General features: G+C 39.1%; 1 protein-coding gene across 1 annotated transcript; it reads right to left on the minus strand.

Moving 5' to 3' along the window:
• Nucleotides 1-1,187: 1,187 nt before the first annotated feature.
• LOC113333611 lies at nucleotides 1,188-14,482 on the minus strand. The gene is made up of 4 exons (XM_026580037.1): nucleotides 13,796-14,482; nucleotides 13,238-13,681; nucleotides 11,657-12,979; nucleotides 1,188-1,316 (listed from the first exon to the last, which is right to left on the minus strand). Exons 1-4 carry the CDS (start codon nucleotides 14,480-14,482, stop codon nucleotides 1,188-1,190), a joined length of 2,583 nt encoding a protein of 860 aa, XP_026435822.1.
• Between the last annotated feature and the right edge of the window lie 203 nt (nucleotides 14,483-14,685).

The following is a 14,685-nucleotide window of genomic DNA, read 5'->3' on the forward strand; positions in this document are numbered from 1 at the left end:
GCCCAAGCTACCGAGTTGATTGAAAGTATGGCTGAGAACTCGAAGCAATTCTATATAAGAGGTGAACCAATGGTTAGGTGGGTGAATGAAGTTAGTGATTCATCATCACACCTTGATCAAAGGATGGGTAGCATGGAGAGAATGATGAAAAAAATGGTTGCGATTATTGTACCTTCATGAGTTGGAGCAAGCTAGTGCGGTTTTTCCAAATCAGCAAAGACGGTATGATCCCTACACTAACACTTACAATCTGGGATGTAGAAATCATCCCAACTTTAGCTATGCAAACAAGCAAGGTGCGGTTTCGTAACCTACTTTCAACATTCCAAACGGGTTTTAACCACAATAATAACAATTTCAGCAACCACAGCAACAACAACCAACTCAAAGTCAAGGTTCCGGTCTCGATGAAAAGATTCAAGCAATGATGCAATGCTTTACTACTATGTTCCAACAAAGTCAACAAGAGACCAAGAGTGCAATCAAGGACTTGCAAACACAAGTTGGTTCCATGGTTACTGAGTTGAACCAATTGAAGGAACAAAATGGTGGGAAACTCCCTTCTCAACCTTTTAATGCAAAAGGGGATATCAATGCTATTATGTTGAGAAGTGGTAAACAACTTGTGTAAACCGAAGTTACTGATTTGGGTATAGAAGAAGCTCTAATGGAGCCGGTTTTGGAGGAAAAGAGTGTTGATTTTCCCCAAACACCCGAGGTATCTACCTCTAACTCTAAAACTTATATTCCTGCTTATGTTCCTCCTTTACCTTTCCCTCGCAGATTTGCAAATTCCAAGAAGGCGGAACTAGAAAAGGAGATTTTAGACATTCTCAAGAAGATTCATATGAATATACCACCAAAGTATGCAAATGTGTTGAGGTCTTGTGTACTATACTGTACTCAGTACAATTTGGTAATCAAGAGTTGAAGGAAGTAAATCTGAGTCCCTAATAAACACAACCTCTAACACTAAACTGCAGATATTTCTCATTAAGGAATAAGAGAAGAAGGTTCTTACACATTTAAGGGAAGTGAAGACCTAACAACAACGATCAGATAGTGGACACATGTCACTATATGATCGGTCAACACTTAACTCAAGACAGACCAATGACTACACAGTTATAAGAGAACCCCACTCAATTAATACAGGCAGACAACAGTATTCAATACAACCCATAAGACTATGATATTGCCCACTGCTGGAAATTATCCTTGTCCTCAAGGATAAAGTTGCGATAGTGAGACTTAATGGTAGCAACATCCTCCCAAGTGGCATCTTCCTGAGTCGAATTAGTCCATTGGATGAGCACCTGTGATGTGATTTCAAGTTGTTTTGTAGTAGTAGGTTCGTTGAGACTTGTGAAAGCAATAGATTTTAGACTTAATTTTAAAGCAAATAAATGTTGATATGTTGTGCAAATTATGGAGAGGCTGGAGCTAGGATTTCACCATTCATTAATACTTATGTGGTTCTAAATTAATTTATATCATGCAATTTAAATAATTGATTCGATTCTAAAGTATTGCCAAAATCAGATTCCCAAAATATCAAATATTAGTTGCAAGTATAACGCATCAAGAGTCTAAAACTAAGCATGCATCATCAAGAGAAAACACATTTGATTAATAAGAATCATTTAATTTATTTTTTATCAATGCAATTAATCATATAAAAATATTGCATAAATTTATAAAATAAATATTACCACATAATTCTTGAGAGAATGGCTTCCTCCGTCGCCCCAAGGATTGGGTTTAGCTCATCATTAGGAAAACACACTCAAAATTCATTTTTTATTGCGCAAAGGTGGTGTACAAATGATGAAATGGGAGAAACAATGATAAAACCGGGTTTGTAACATTTATATGTGTTACAAACTGAAAAGAACGTATAGAACAGTACTGTCGCTGATTCTCGACCCACGCCTGTGTGTTGTTTCCACTGTTGAAAAACGACTGTCTTGGATGGTCTGTTCTTCGCGTTCTTCAGATGAGCAGCAGCAGAAAAGTATTTCTGGTGGTTCTGATTATCACCTCTGTCTTCTCCAAAACTCTCACAAACTCTCAGTAAGCCTTCTAAGACATCCCAGGGACCTTTTTATACCTCTCGTGCACAATAAATATCCTCCATAAATCCAAATAATTCTCCATTGCTCGGCAGTAAATAGAAAATAATATTCGGATATTTTCTTCCCTGAATTAACATTTCACGCGCTAAAATGATGTATAAACACTCCAAACATGATCATACACGCTGTAGGATTGATTCAACACGCCTCAGACACATATAATCTTTCCAAAACAATAAGAAATCTCGTGAAAACTTCTCGCCTGTACGTGTTACCCTGTTTTTTTCTCGCGGAATATCCAGCCAAACTGGATCGAACCAAAGGCCTTTACCAAGCCTGATAAGCCCAATCACGTCATCCCAAAGAGTTTCAGCCGTTTAATCTCTTTGATTCCAGTTCAAATGCGAATCCTAAATCTGCTACAACCTGTGAGTTTTTTCCGCCAAAACGATTTTTGAAATGATGAAGACGGTGTCCCCCTAACCAAACCAGGGGTGCAAATAGCAGGTGGCGCTTTGGGGGTGCAAATAGCAGGTAGTGTGCCCCTCAGTAATTGGATGCTGAGGATGAATTTGGGCTACACATAACCTTGGGTGCCCCTTAGCCAAATCTGGGCTCTGTATAGCAAATGTCCTCCAGGGGTCCAAATAGCACTTTTGAGCAACTTTTTCCACACAAGTGTATTTCTCCAAAAACACCTACACAAACATAAAAATACCATAATAAAGAGAAAAATAGATGGTTAAAGTGAACGGTGTTTCTCATATCTGTCTGAATGCCTCTGCCAAGATGATCCTATCCTAATGGACTGAGATACCGGTCTGACTAATATCAACACAACTGGCATATACAAGGGGACCAGTGGTCGATAAACCTTACTCTAGGTCAACACAACTGGCATATACAAGGGCACCAGTGGTCGACTTTATTGAATTTATTCCGGTTGGTCTCATGGTCTGGTCTCAAACCTTTTTTTTTTTGGTATCTCAATCACCCTATTTCACCCTAGCAATGGTAACAACTTGAGTCGTGTGCCCCACCAAATCACTTAAGAAATAAAAACAGAAGGCATTAGGATTCAACGAGTTATGGCGAAACTACCATATTTTTTTTTAATTCTAACACCTGAGCTCTGTGCTTTTATGAATAGACTCTTTAGATGTTTCCATCTAATCAGATTGGTTCCTCAACTCCTACAACCAAGATGTTCTCATCCACTTAGATTGGTTAGTGCCAACCTTAATAAGCATAAATTTCTAGGCTCTGGAGTTTATTTATTGCAACTAAAAGCTAACAAAAAGATTTCTTCCCCCCCCAAACTTAAATCTAACATTGTCCTCAATGTTTCTAATGAAAGAGCAATACCAAAAAGCAAAGTAACATGAGGAATCAGTAAAGAGAGAAGTCGGAAAGATAGTACCTGGGTGAAGAGAGAAATCAAAAACTAATATACAACATACAATCGCCTCGATGGTCAATCAAGGGTAAACAGGGTCCTCCAGAGGGACCTCCTCAACATCACCTGTAGGAAAGGGCTCTAAAAAGGGTTTCAATCTCTGACCGTTAACCTTCGAAGAACTACTACCATCTGGTGTCTCGATCTCAACAGCTCCATGAGGAAAGACAGTGCGAACAATAAAAGGACCCGTCCACCGAGAACGTAACTTCCCAGGGAAAAGATGCAAGCGGGTATCATACAGAAGAACTTTTTGACCTGGAGAAAATGACTTTCTTAAAATATTCTTATCATGCACAAGTTTCATTTTGTTCTTATACTCCTTCGCACTATCGTAAGCATCTATACGAATCTCTTCCAACTCATTGAGCTGGAGTTTCCTATGGGCTCCTGCCTTGTCAAGTGAAAAATTTAGCTGCTTAACAGCCCAATAAGCTCTATGTTCTAACTCAACAGGTAAATGACATGCCTTTCCATACACAAGCCGATAAGGCGACATTCCAATGGGGGTCTTAAACGCAGTACGGTAAGCCCATAAGGCATCAGTAAGCCTAGACGACCAGTCTTTCCGATTAGGATTAACTGTTTTCTCTAATATACGTTTATCTCCCTATTGGAAACCTCTACTGACCACTAGTCTGTGGATGATACGGGGTAGCTACCTTATGTGTAATACCATATTTCTTCATCAAAAGCCTAAAAGGTCCATTACAAAAGTGCGACCCTCCATCACTAATTATAGCTCGCGGTGTACCAAAACGTGTAAGTATATTATTTTTCAAGAACTCAATCACAACCCTATGGTCATTGGTTTTACACGCAACCGCCTCAATCCACTTAGAGACATAGTCTACAGCGACAAGGATGTAAAGGTTACCAAAAGAATTAGGAAACGGACCCATAAAGTCAATACCCACACATCAAAGACCTCAACAACTAAAATAGGGTTCAAGGGCATCATGTTCCTACGGGAAATGGTTCCTAATTCTGGCAACGCTCACAAGTAACACAGTGAATGGGAGTCTTTAAACAACGAAGGCCAATAGAATCCACACTGCAATATCTTAGCAGCAGTCTTCTTAGCACTAAAGTGACCCCCACAAGCATGATCATGACAAAAGGAAATAATACTGGACTGGTCACTCTCAGGTATACATCTCCTAATAATCTGGTCTGGACAATACTTAAACAAATAAGGATCATCCCAAAAGAAGTGCTTCACCTCGGCTAAAAACCTAGAACGATCTTGTTTACCCCAATGTTGGGGCATTCGACCAGTAACAAGATAATTCACTATATTCGCATACCAAGGTGCTTGGGTAACAAAGAACAGTTGTTCATCAGGAAAACTATCCCTAACAGGAGGAGAATCATTAAGGGTATCCACAACAAGCCTAGACAAGTGGTCTGCTACTACATTTTCTGCACCTTTTTTATCTCTAATGTCTAAGGAAAATTCCTGCAACAATAGGATCCATCTAATCAATCTAGGTTTAGTATCCTTCTTGGAAAGAAGATACTTCAAAGCAGCATGATCAGTAAAGATTATGACCTTAGAACCTAAGAGGTAGGATCTAAACTTGTCTAAGGCAAACACAATAGCTAATAGTTTCCTTCTCCGTAGTGGTATAGTTCAACTGGGCATCATTCAGAGTTTTGCTAGCATAGTAAATCACATGAAGTAACTTATTTTCTCGCTGACCTAGCACAACACCAATAGCATAATCTGAAGCATCACACATGATCTCAAAGGGTAGGTTCCAGTTGGGTGCCTGGACTATGGGGGGGTAGTGAGTAAATTCTTAAGCTTCTCAAAAGCCTCTAAACAAGCATCATCAAAGACAAACTTAACGTCTTTTGCAAGCAAATTGCAAAGAGGTCTAGAAATCAAGCTAAAATCCTTAATGAATCGACGATAAAAACCTGCATGCCCTAAGAATGACCTAATATCTCTTACGGTTTTTGGGACCTGTAAAGTTTTAATAAGTCAACTTTGGCTCTATCTACCTCTATACCCTTCGAAGATACGATATGCCCTAGAACAATTCCTGAACGAACCATGAAGTGACATTTCTCCCAATTAAGCACTAAATTCTTTTCCTTACACCTAGTCAAAACTAATGACAAATGATGCAAGCACTCATCGAAAGACGAACCAAACACTGAAAAATCATCCATAAAGACCTCTAAGAACCGTTCTACCATGTCAGAAAATATGCTCAACATACAACGCTGAAAGGTCGCAGGGGCATTACATAGCCCGAAAGGCATGCGTCTATACGCAAAGGTACCAAAGGGACAGGTAAAAGTGGTTTTCTCTTGGTCTTCTGGGGCATAAAACTGATTATAACCGCAGTATCCATCTAAAAAGCAATAATGGCTACGTCCAGCTAATCTCTCTAGCATTTGGTCGATGAAGGGAAGGGGAAAGTGGTCCTTCCTAGTGACCTTGTTCAATTTCCTATAGTCAATACAGACACGCCAACCCGTGGTCACCCGGGTTGGGATTAACTCATTGTTATCATTCTGGACTACAGTAATACCGGATTTCTTGGGAACAACCTGAACGGGGCTGACCCACTTACTGTCTGAAATGGGGTAGATAATGCCTGCATCTAACAGCTTAAGAACCTCGGTTCGAACTACTTCTTTCATATTAGGGTTCAGTCGACGTTGCATCTCCCTAGAAGGTTTGGTGTCACTCTCTAAATAGATATGATGCATACAATCAGTAGGACTTATACCCTTAATGTCTGCTATGGTCCACCCTAAAGCTTCCTTGTTATTCTGAAGGACGGTCACTAGCCTACTTTCCTGATCACTATCCAAGTCGGATGCTATAATCACAGGTAAAGTTTCAGATGGGCCTAAAAACACATACTTCAGGGAATCTGGTAATGGTTTAAGGTCCAACTTAGGAGGCTTTTCTAACGAAGGAACTAGGGTAGACTCAGAAACGGGTAGAGGTTCGAACTTAGGTTTCCAGCCATTACTAGTGTCTATCAAAGGGGTTGAATCTAACAAAGCATTCACCTCATTAATCACATCGTCATCATCAAAATCAATCCCAAAGTGGGCTAGGCATTTCTCTAATGGATCTTCTAACAAAGTGTTTGGTAATGACTCCTCGACTAATGTTCCTATCATGTTCACCTCTTCTATGCTCGAGTTCTAGTTCAGAGGGTAGCTTACTAATATTAAAAATGTTCAGCTCAATAGTCATATTACCAAAAGACAAATTCATAATACCATTTCGACAGTTAATGATCGCATTGGATGTAGCTAAAAACGGGCGACCTAAAATCACTGGTATTTGGTTCTCTGGGTCAGGGACAGGTTGGGTATCTAGGATAACAAAATCCACTGGATAAATAAACTTGTCGACCTCAATAAGAACGTCCTCGATCACACCACGAGGAATTTTAACGGACCTATCAGCTAACTGAAGTGTCATCTGGGTAGGTTTCATCTCACCAAGTCCTAGCTTAAGGTACACATGGTATGGCAGTAAGTTCACACTGGCTCCTAAGTCAAGCAAAGCTTTCTCGACACGGTATTTACCTATTGTGCAAGAAATAGTAGGGGACCCTGGGTCTTTATACTTAGGAGTAGTGGTATTCTGAATAATAGAACTCACATGACTAGCTAGGAAGGCTTTCTTCTGGACACTAAGTTTTCGCTTTCGCGTACACATATCCTTAAGAAACTTGGCATAAGCGGGAATCTGCTTAATCGCATCTAACAATGGGAGGTTGATAGTAACCTGCTTAAAAACCTCCAATATATCATTAGTTGGACTCCCTCTTAGTTGGAACTAGCAGCTGGGGGAACGGGGCTCTGGGAACAAAGCCGGGCTCAGCAGACCCTCATTGGTCTCTTTGGAGACTCTATCAGTCTCCTCATTTTCTGGCTCAGAAGGGTGAACTACAACATGTTCACTATCAGGCATGGCAACCTTATTGTCAACTTTCTTTCCACTCCTAAGGGTTGTTATAGAATTCACATGATTGTACGATTTCTCTCCTTTAGGGTTAGGATCAGTTTGACTAGGGAATCTTCCATCTTCTCTTTCACTAAGAAACTTAGCTATTTGGCCGACTTGAAGTTCTAAGTTAGCAAGAGACTGGGAATTATTCTTAAAATTCTGCCTGGTTTCTTCTTGAAAACCATAGTGGTTCTTTGATAACATCTCATGGTTCTTTGCTAACATAGTAAGGGTTTCTTCTAAGGTGGAGATATTTTTCTCATTCTGAAACTGGGGTTGACCTGAAGAGTTTTTAGCATAACCAAAACCTGGGGGAGGATGAGAATTACTAGACTGTCCTTGATTCTGACCCTTAGACCAAGAAAAATTAGGATGGTTTCTCCAACCAGGATTGTAAGTCTCTGAGTATGGGTCAAACTTTTGTCGGTTCTCAAACCTAGCATTGTTATAGACAGCATGGCCTTGCTCTTCACTAACCCGACCTTCCAAAAATGAGTTATTGGGTTCTACTCCACAACTAGACACTTGAGAGGCTCTAAACCTATCATCAGGTTCAACAAGAGACCTATGTTTAGGATGATTCAATTCCAAAGATTCTAACCTTCTAGACAAAGCAGCAAACTTAGCATCAGACCCGAAGCTTGTATCTACCACATTGGTGCTACTTCTATTGACCAAGATTCTTTTGGGGTGTTCAACACAAGACTCCCACTGTTGGGATTTTTCAGCGACAATTCCTAAGAAGGTAAAAGCATCATCAGCACTTTTACTAGTGAACTCACCAGCGCACATAGACTCAACCATGGCTTTGGTTGAATAGTCTAAACCATCATAAATAATCTCTACTACTTTCATCTTATCAAATCCATGGTGAGGACACTGGGATAGGAGATCACTGAATCTCTCTAAAAACCTATAAAGAGACTCTCCCTCTTGTTGCACACTATCACTAATTTTCTGCCTAACAGACGCAGTTTTATGCTTAGGGTAGAATTTCATATAGAAAGTAGCAATAAGTTCCTGCCATGTTTCAATGGATTCAGATGGTAGGTTGTTCATCTAGGTCTTGGCTTTATCTCTCAAGGAAAATGGAAACATCTTAAGTTTCAAGACTTCATCAGTAAGGTCTTTTATTCTAATTGTCCCACAAATGTCCTCAAAGTCCCTAATATGAAAATAAGGGTTCTCATCATATTTCCCTAAGAATATAAGGATCATATGAAGAATACTAGGTTTTATCTCGAAATTAGTCGTAGTGGCTGACAATTTAATGCACGAAGCTCGGGTGGACCTAGTTGGGAACATGTAATCTTTCAAAGTTGTCATTGCTGGCACAGCTGAAGTACTAGGTATTTTCCTCACGAAGAGACAGATTCTCAAAACGGAAGTTTCCAAAAACAGGGCTCTCAAAAGAAGAGTCTTCGAGCTCCCTTCTTCCACAAGAAGAACTACTAGGTTTTTCACTAATCAATCGACCTAGAGTGTTTCTTTTCCAAGCCCGCTCTTTAATAACCTTGGGCATACACTATAAAAACAAAAGAAAAATAAAGAAATCCTAAAAGGAAGGGAAGTTCTATGCAAACAAAAACAAGGCTGACTCCACCACAGCAAACCTACTGATTTCTAGCAAACAAAAAGCATGTGGCTCCACTTAGATTATTTATAGACCAGCTTCTAATCCTTCGAAAGGGAATTCGTTACAATTTAAGCAAACCCCTCTGGAATCAATCCGAGTTAAAGTAAGTTGAATCGAGACGAGGGAATCTCAGTGGAGCTTTGATACCCAAGGCCTCACCGAAGTTACAAGGCGGTGTATTCAACTCACAGGAACCATCATGAACTTTGAAGCATGCTTAAAAGAGTAACCAATATTTTTCGAATGACTTTCCTATTAAGCTCGTTACCCTATAGGTCTCGTTCTAGTCAAATTTTAGGCTTAGGTTCGCGTTTGGTTTCGTTTTCCTAAGGCGGGCAAGAAGGGAACAGTGATGAAATCCGAACCCTTATCTTGTATGGCCAGTCCTTGCCCTTTACTAGGAAATTAAAGCAGCCGTTTTCAAATCCTCAGCATATATGCAAACGAAGGAACACAGTAACTCGCTGACAGGGTATTCGCGAGTGTTTCGAAAAACTTACCTCCCGTACTAGACGGGGGATGAACCACTGAAGTCGACTCGGGCCACGAATCCTATGTCATGTACGAACCCGAGGGGTCGAGGCGATATCGTAATCGTCGTCCTTCTCTGCAAACAATTGATATTTAAACTACCCTTCCGTAGGGTTTAAAAAAAAATTCCCAAAGTCCAAAAATAAAGTGCAAAAGAAAAAGATAATCTAAAAAAATTCTAATTTTTTTTTTGTCTCTCTCTCTCTCTCATTTTTTTTAATTAATTTTTATTCTTCTTTTCTTTCGCTCCTTTCGCTTTGCTTTTACTCCAAAATCTGTAAGGAAAAGACAAAAACCCAAAAACGTAAAGAAGAACAAATAAAATAAAAATGAAAAACAAATAAAAACCTAAAAAAAAAATCTAAAAGCTCTAGCCTAAAGACAAGTCCGCGTCGGCGGCGCCAAAAATTAATGTGATTTCAAGTTGTTTTGTAGTAGTAGGTTCGTTGAGAGTTGTGAAAGCAAGAGATTTTAGACTTAATTTTAAAGCAAAGAAAATAAAGCAAATAAATGTTGATATGTTGTGAAAATTATGGAGAGGCTGGAGCTAGGATTTCACCATTCATCAATACTTATGTGGTTCTAAATTAATTTATATCATGCAATTTAAACAATTGATTCGATACTAAAGTATTGCCAAAATCAAATTCCCAAAATATCAAATGTTAGTCGCAATTATAACGCATCAAGAGTCTAAAACTAAGCATGCATCATCAAGAGAAAACACATTTGATTAATAAGAATCATTTAATTTATTTTTTATCAATGCAATTAATCATATAAAAATATTGCATAAATTTATAAAATAAATATTACCACATAATTCTTGAGAGAATGGCTTCCTCCGTCGCCCCAAGGATTGGGTTTAGCTCATCATTAGGAAAACACACTCAAAATTCATTTTTTATTGCGCAAAGGTGGTGTACAAATGATGAAATGGGAGAAACAATGATAAAACCGGGTTTGTAACATTTATATGTGTTACAAACTGAAAAGAACGTATAGAACAGTACTGTCGCTGATTCTCGACCCACGCCTGTGTGTTGTTTCCACTGTTGAAAAACGACTGTCTTGGATGGTCTGTTCTTCGCGTTCTTCAGATGAGCAGCAGCAGAAAAGTATTTCTGGTGGTTCTGATTATCGCCTCTGTCTTCTCCAAAACTCTCCCAAACTCTCAGTAACCCTTCTAAGAAATCTCAGGGACCTTTTTATACCTCTCGTGCACAATAAATATCCTTCATAACTCCAAATAATTCTCCATTACTCGGCAGTAAATAGAAAATAATATTCAGATATTTTCTTACCTGAATTAACATTTCACACGCTAAAATGATGTATAAACACTCCAAACATGATCGTACACGTTGTAGGATTGATTCAACACGCCTCAGACACATATAATCTTTCCAAAACAACAAGAAATCTAGTGAAAACTTCTCGCCTGTACGTGTTACCCTGTTTTCTTCTCGCGGACTATCCAGCCAAACTGGATCGAACCAAAGGCCTTTACCAAGCCTGATAAGCCCAATCACGTCATCCCAAAGAGTTTCAGCCGTTTAATCTCTTTGATTCCTGTCCAAAATGCGAATCCTAAATCTGCTAAGCCTGTGAGCTTTTCCCGCCAAAACGATTTTTGAAATGATGAAGACGGTGCCCCCCTAACCAAACCAGGGGTGCAAATAGCAGGTGGCGCTCTGGGGGTGAAAATAACAGGTAGTGTGCCCCTTAGTAATTGGGTGATGAGGATGAATTTGGGCTACGCATAACCTTGGGTGCCCCTTAGCCAAATCTGGGGTCTGTACAACAAATGTCCTCCGGGGGTCCAAATAACACTTTTTGAGCAACTTTTTCCACACAAGTGTATTTCTCCAAAAACACCTACACAAACATAAAAACACCATAATAAGCACAAAATCAAGCACTAGCAATAGAGACACTGAGGACAATTCAGACACAAAAATGTGTCTATCAACCTGTTGCACTTGTCTCCTGCCTATAGTAATGGTTCTCTGTTGTAGAACTTTTGCAGGGACCATGATTACTTCACCTACATGATCCACAATAGGCAAAGTAGGAGAGGGGGTGTGCTTCTTACCAATGTGTTGCTTCAATTGAGACACATAAAATACAGGGTGAATCCTATCCTGGTCTGGAAGATGTAACTTGTAGGCTACTGGTCCAATTCTCTGTAAAATAGGAAAAGGTCCATAGAATTTTGCAGACAACTTGAAATTCTTTCTCAGTGAAACATAAGCTTGTCTGTAAGGTTGAAGCTTCAGATATACTAAGTCACCCACTGCAACGGTCATGTCTTTCCTTGTCTTATCAGCAAAGAATTTCATTCTTGCTTGAGCATTGTGTAGAGACTCTTTAAGAATATCAATCATTGTCTCTGTGTCCTTGAGGTATGACTCCACAACAGCTACAAAAGTGGTGGTGTCAGATGGAAAAGCCATATGTGGAGGAAGATAGCCATATAAGGCTTGGAAGGGAGAAAATTTTAAACTAGTATGATAACTAGTGTTGTACCACCACTCAGCAAGAGATAACCATTGACACCACTTACTAGGTTTGTGGCCAGTGATGCACCTTAAGTAATTTTCTAAACAAGAATTAACTCTCTCTGATTGGCCATCAGTTTGAGGATGATAATCAGTGCTGAGATTCAAGCTAGTACCCAAAGCTTTAAATAAGTCTTGCCAGAAGTGGCTAGTAAAAACTTTATCTCTATCAGAAATAATTGAAGAAGGCAGGCCATGTAATTTGAATACCTGATCCAAGAATGCTTTAGCCACAGAAGCAGCTGTATAAGGGTGTTGTAAAGCAATGAAATGGATGTACTTTGCGAGCCTATCCACCACCACCAATATAATACTTTTCATGTCACTCATAGGTAAACCTTCAATGAAATCCATGGTGATGTGCTGCCATGCATGCTTAGGTACTGGAAGGGGTTGCAGTAAACCAGATGGAAAAGAGCATTCACCCTTATTTCTTTGGCAGATGTCACACTCAGTTACAAATAATAGGATCTCCTGCTTCATTTTAGGCCAAAAGAAATGGGACTTGGCCCTAACATAAGTGGCATGTATGCCAGAATGACCCCCAATAGCAGAGGTGTGAACAGTATTTAAGATTGTGGCTCTGACCCCATTGCTAGCTCCCACATATATCCTATTTTTGTATCTCAGTATTTCAGATTTGTAAGTATAATATGGAACAGAGTTAGAAGATACAAGTAATTGAGTAATGAGTTCTTGCACCTTGTCATCACCAACATAGCTTTGAAGAATGTCCTGCACCCAATTTGGTTGAGACATAGACAGAGCAGATCAAGTTGCAGAAGGAACTGGTTTTCTAGATAAAACATCAGCAACTACATTTTCTTTACCCTTTTTGTATTTAATCTCATAGTCAAAACCCAACAATTTCATTAACCACTTTTGTTGTAAAACTGTGGTGATTCTTTGATCTAAGAAGTATTTGATGTTGTGATGATCAGTTTGGATAATAAATTTGCCTCCTTGTAAATAATGGCTCCATTTTTATACAACCTTAACTATAGCTAAAAATTCTTTTTCATATGTGGATAAGGCTCTAACTCTTGGCCCTAAAGGTGAGATGAAAAAGGAAATTTGTTTACCTTCTTGAGTTAAGACAACACCAAGATAGGTCTCACTTGCATCACTTTCTACAGTGAATTGCTTGGAAAAATCTGGCAATGCAAGGACTGGAGTTGTGGACATGGATAGATTGAGTTGTTCAAATGCAGAAGTGGCAGCTGCATTCCAATTGAAAGAATTCTTTCTCAGAAGATCAGTTAGGGGTTTGCAGATTTCACCATAGTTCTTCACAAATTTCCTGTAATACCCTGTTAAACTCAGAAAGCCTCTCAATTCCTTTATAGAAGTTGGAAGTGGCCAGCTATGCATTGCTGCAATTTTGGTGGGATCAGCACAAACTCCAGAAGGAGTGATAATGTGGCCTAAGTATTCCAGCTATGACTGACAAAAACAACATTTTGAAAGCTTAGCATATAACTGGTGTTTTCTGATTAAGGAAAAGACCAATCTCAAATGCTCAATGTGCTCAAACATAAAAGAACTGTAAACCAAAATGTCATCAAAAAAGACCAAAACAAACTTCCATATATAGGATGCAAAGACTTCATTCATAAGGTCTTGAAATGTTGCAGGTGCATTGGTAAGGCCAAATGGCATGACTTTGAACTCATAATGCCCATGATGAGTCCTAAATGCAGTCTTGTAGATATCCATAGGGTTCAATAGAATTTGATGATATCCTGCTCTTAAATCTAACTTAGACAGAACCATGAATCCTTGCAGTTCATACAACAACTCATCAACAATTGGTATAGGAAACTTGTCCTTAATAGTGATGTTGTTGAGTCTTTTGTAATCAACACAAAATCTCCAGGTATTATCTTTCTTTTTGACAAGAAGAATTAGTGAAGCAAATGGGTTGTGGCTTTGTTGTATGATCCCAGAAGAGAGCATTTCTTTCACCAGTTGTTCCATAACTCCTTTTTGAATGTATGGGCACCTATATGGCCTTTGGTTTGGAGGTTGATAGTCTGTTTTTAATGGGATTGAGTGGTCCAAGGTTCTGTGAGGAGGTAATGAAGTAGGCTCAGCAAAAATATCATTATATTCAGATAGAAGAGGCAATAAGGGTGCAAGGTTTGGAGGGGGTATAGAAGTAGTTATGACTGAAAAAAGATGACCAATGAGTCCATGAGTTGTTTTCTCTATGATCTTCTTAACTGCTGAACCACTCATCATAAGTAGTGACGGTAAGGTTGGTGTTCCTTGTAATGTAATATGCTGACCATTATGAAGAAAAGAAACACTGAGTTTAGAGAAATTAAACACAACATCACCTAACTTCTTAAGCCAATCTGTTAGAGCATTGCTCGGTCGAACTCTCATGCGTTATTATCTCAAGCATGTTTGTCAATGTTAGTGATCCAAACTATAAGTCT

Source organism: Papaver somniferum, unplaced genomic scaffold (genome assembly GCF_003573695.1).
Source record: "Papaver somniferum cultivar HN1 unplaced genomic scaffold, ASM357369v1 unplaced-scaffold_133, whole genome shotgun sequence".
Taxonomy (NCBI): domain Eukaryota; kingdom Viridiplantae; phylum Streptophyta; class Magnoliopsida; order Ranunculales; family Papaveraceae; genus Papaver; species Papaver somniferum.

Coding starts and splice junctions, on each gene's coding strand:
- LOC113333611 (XM_026580037.1), bottom strand. CDS start 14,482: ATGAGTGGTTCAGCAGTTAAGAAGATCATAGAGAAAACAACTCATGGA. Junction 12,980..13,237: donor AATTTTTAGCTATAGTTAAG/GTTGTATAAAAA, acceptor AATTGGGTGCAG/GACATTCTTCAAAGCTATGT. Junction 1,317..11,656: donor GCAGGAGACAAGTGCAACAG/GTTGATAGACAC, acceptor ATCACATCACAG/GTGCTCATCCAATGGACTAA.